The sequence below is a fragment of the Wasmannia auropunctata genome, unplaced genomic scaffold (assembly GCF_000956235.1).
Source record: "Wasmannia auropunctata unplaced genomic scaffold, wasmannia.A_1.0 LD265469.1, whole genome shotgun sequence".
Classification (NCBI taxonomy): domain Eukaryota; kingdom Metazoa; phylum Arthropoda; class Insecta; order Hymenoptera; family Formicidae; genus Wasmannia; species Wasmannia auropunctata.
The window spans coordinates 1-1408 of NW_012097421.1; the positions used below are offsets into that span (position 1 = coordinate 1).

Genomic DNA, 1408 nt, shown 5'->3' on the forward strand with positions numbered 1-1408 from the left:
ACGGACTAATTGCTTAAAACGTTACCACATGTAATATAAAAAAATAGTGTAGATACAAATAAGTAAAGTTATAAAATATCTTTATAATAAATATTACCGGGCAGACCCTGCTGGCAATAAATTCCCCAAACATTAATATAATTTTCGGACATTAAATCCATTGAGAAATATCCGTTTTTTGTCTTCATAATAGTCAATAGAATAGAAGCGGTTATTATGGTTAATAATAATGCTATCCAAATATCAAAGCTGAATGACTGCAAGATTTATGGTGGAAGAAAACAATTTATTAACTAGACTTTGTTATCGCAAATCTGCATCTTTATAAATTATTCTAACTTTCTGATTTTATCTTTCTTTTCAATGGTAGGTATAAAAAGTACAATACAAACAAACTTAAATAACTTAATTTTGAATTTTATTATAGATAAGATTTAACATTTAATTTTATTGATGCAGAATGAATTAAATATTTTAACTTTGTAAAACTTTTGTGAATTTATTATTACAACCTGTAGTTATTTTAATTATTACCTTGAAGTATGAGTTCCATTGCACATCGGATACGGTTGGTTTCTTAAAATAAAGGAGATAATGCGGGCGTATCAATGACATCGTAAAATCGACTACATTTCGTCTGCTGATCGTCATCGTGAATGCGGCAACGCCGATGTCGGCTTCATTGGCCACCAATTGGCCGATCACACCTGTCCAAATATTCTGCTGCTCGCTCCAACTACCGAATGTCTTCAATGGATCCAAAATCTCTATCGTGAAGTTCATCGTTTTACTAAGCTCTATCAGTATCAGACCCAAATACCCGCCGAACTGACCGTCCTCCAGTGAAAGTAGCCACGCATTCTGAAGCATTTATCAACAGAATTGTCAAATCAATCTACGAATCTGTTGATCATCGTTTAATTCTAATATCGCGGTAAATTTTAAAATCAATTTCCAAGCGATTTTTTTTTCAAAGCAATTACTTTTTACGAAAGACAATCGTCGCTCACGACCTTTTCTATCGCTAATCGCAACCGTTAGTACGGCTCACGGCAAAGTTCAAGAAAGATGACAACTTACTTTCACGGACGCCACGCGCACAACTTCGCCGAACATATCGCTTCTCCTGGCATAGATGCTCTTTTGTGTCTTCAAGATCAGACCTCTTTCGGGGGACCACGTGGCAAGATTGAACGTTCTGGTGCGATTATCACGTAGGGCATACCACTCGACCAGGGTCGAGAGATCGTAGCACAAAACCAGCATCTGGGTACTGACATCCACATTGAATACGTTATCGGTAGGGTGCGTACAGTGCTCCTTGAGGGGATTCCCAGGACATTGAAGGAACACGACAAACCAGATGGGGAAGGAGATGGGCCTTATGCTTCTCGTGGTTTTAGCGAAC

General features: G+C 37.4%; 1 protein-coding gene across 1 annotated transcript; it reads right to left on the reverse strand.

Annotated features, from left to right (window-relative positions):
• Nucleotides 1-97: 97 nt before the first annotated feature.
• LOC105462341 (glutamate receptor ionotropic, kainate 2-like) lies at nucleotides 98-1404 on the reverse strand (the record flags this gene model as incomplete). The annotated part of the gene is made up of 3 exons (XM_011708865.1): nucleotides 98-257; nucleotides 535-861; nucleotides 1081-1404. Coding segments are annotated over 3 exons (811 nt in total), but the record flags the coding sequence as incomplete, so codon positions are not given.
• Between the last annotated feature and the right edge of the window lie 4 nt (nucleotides 1405-1408).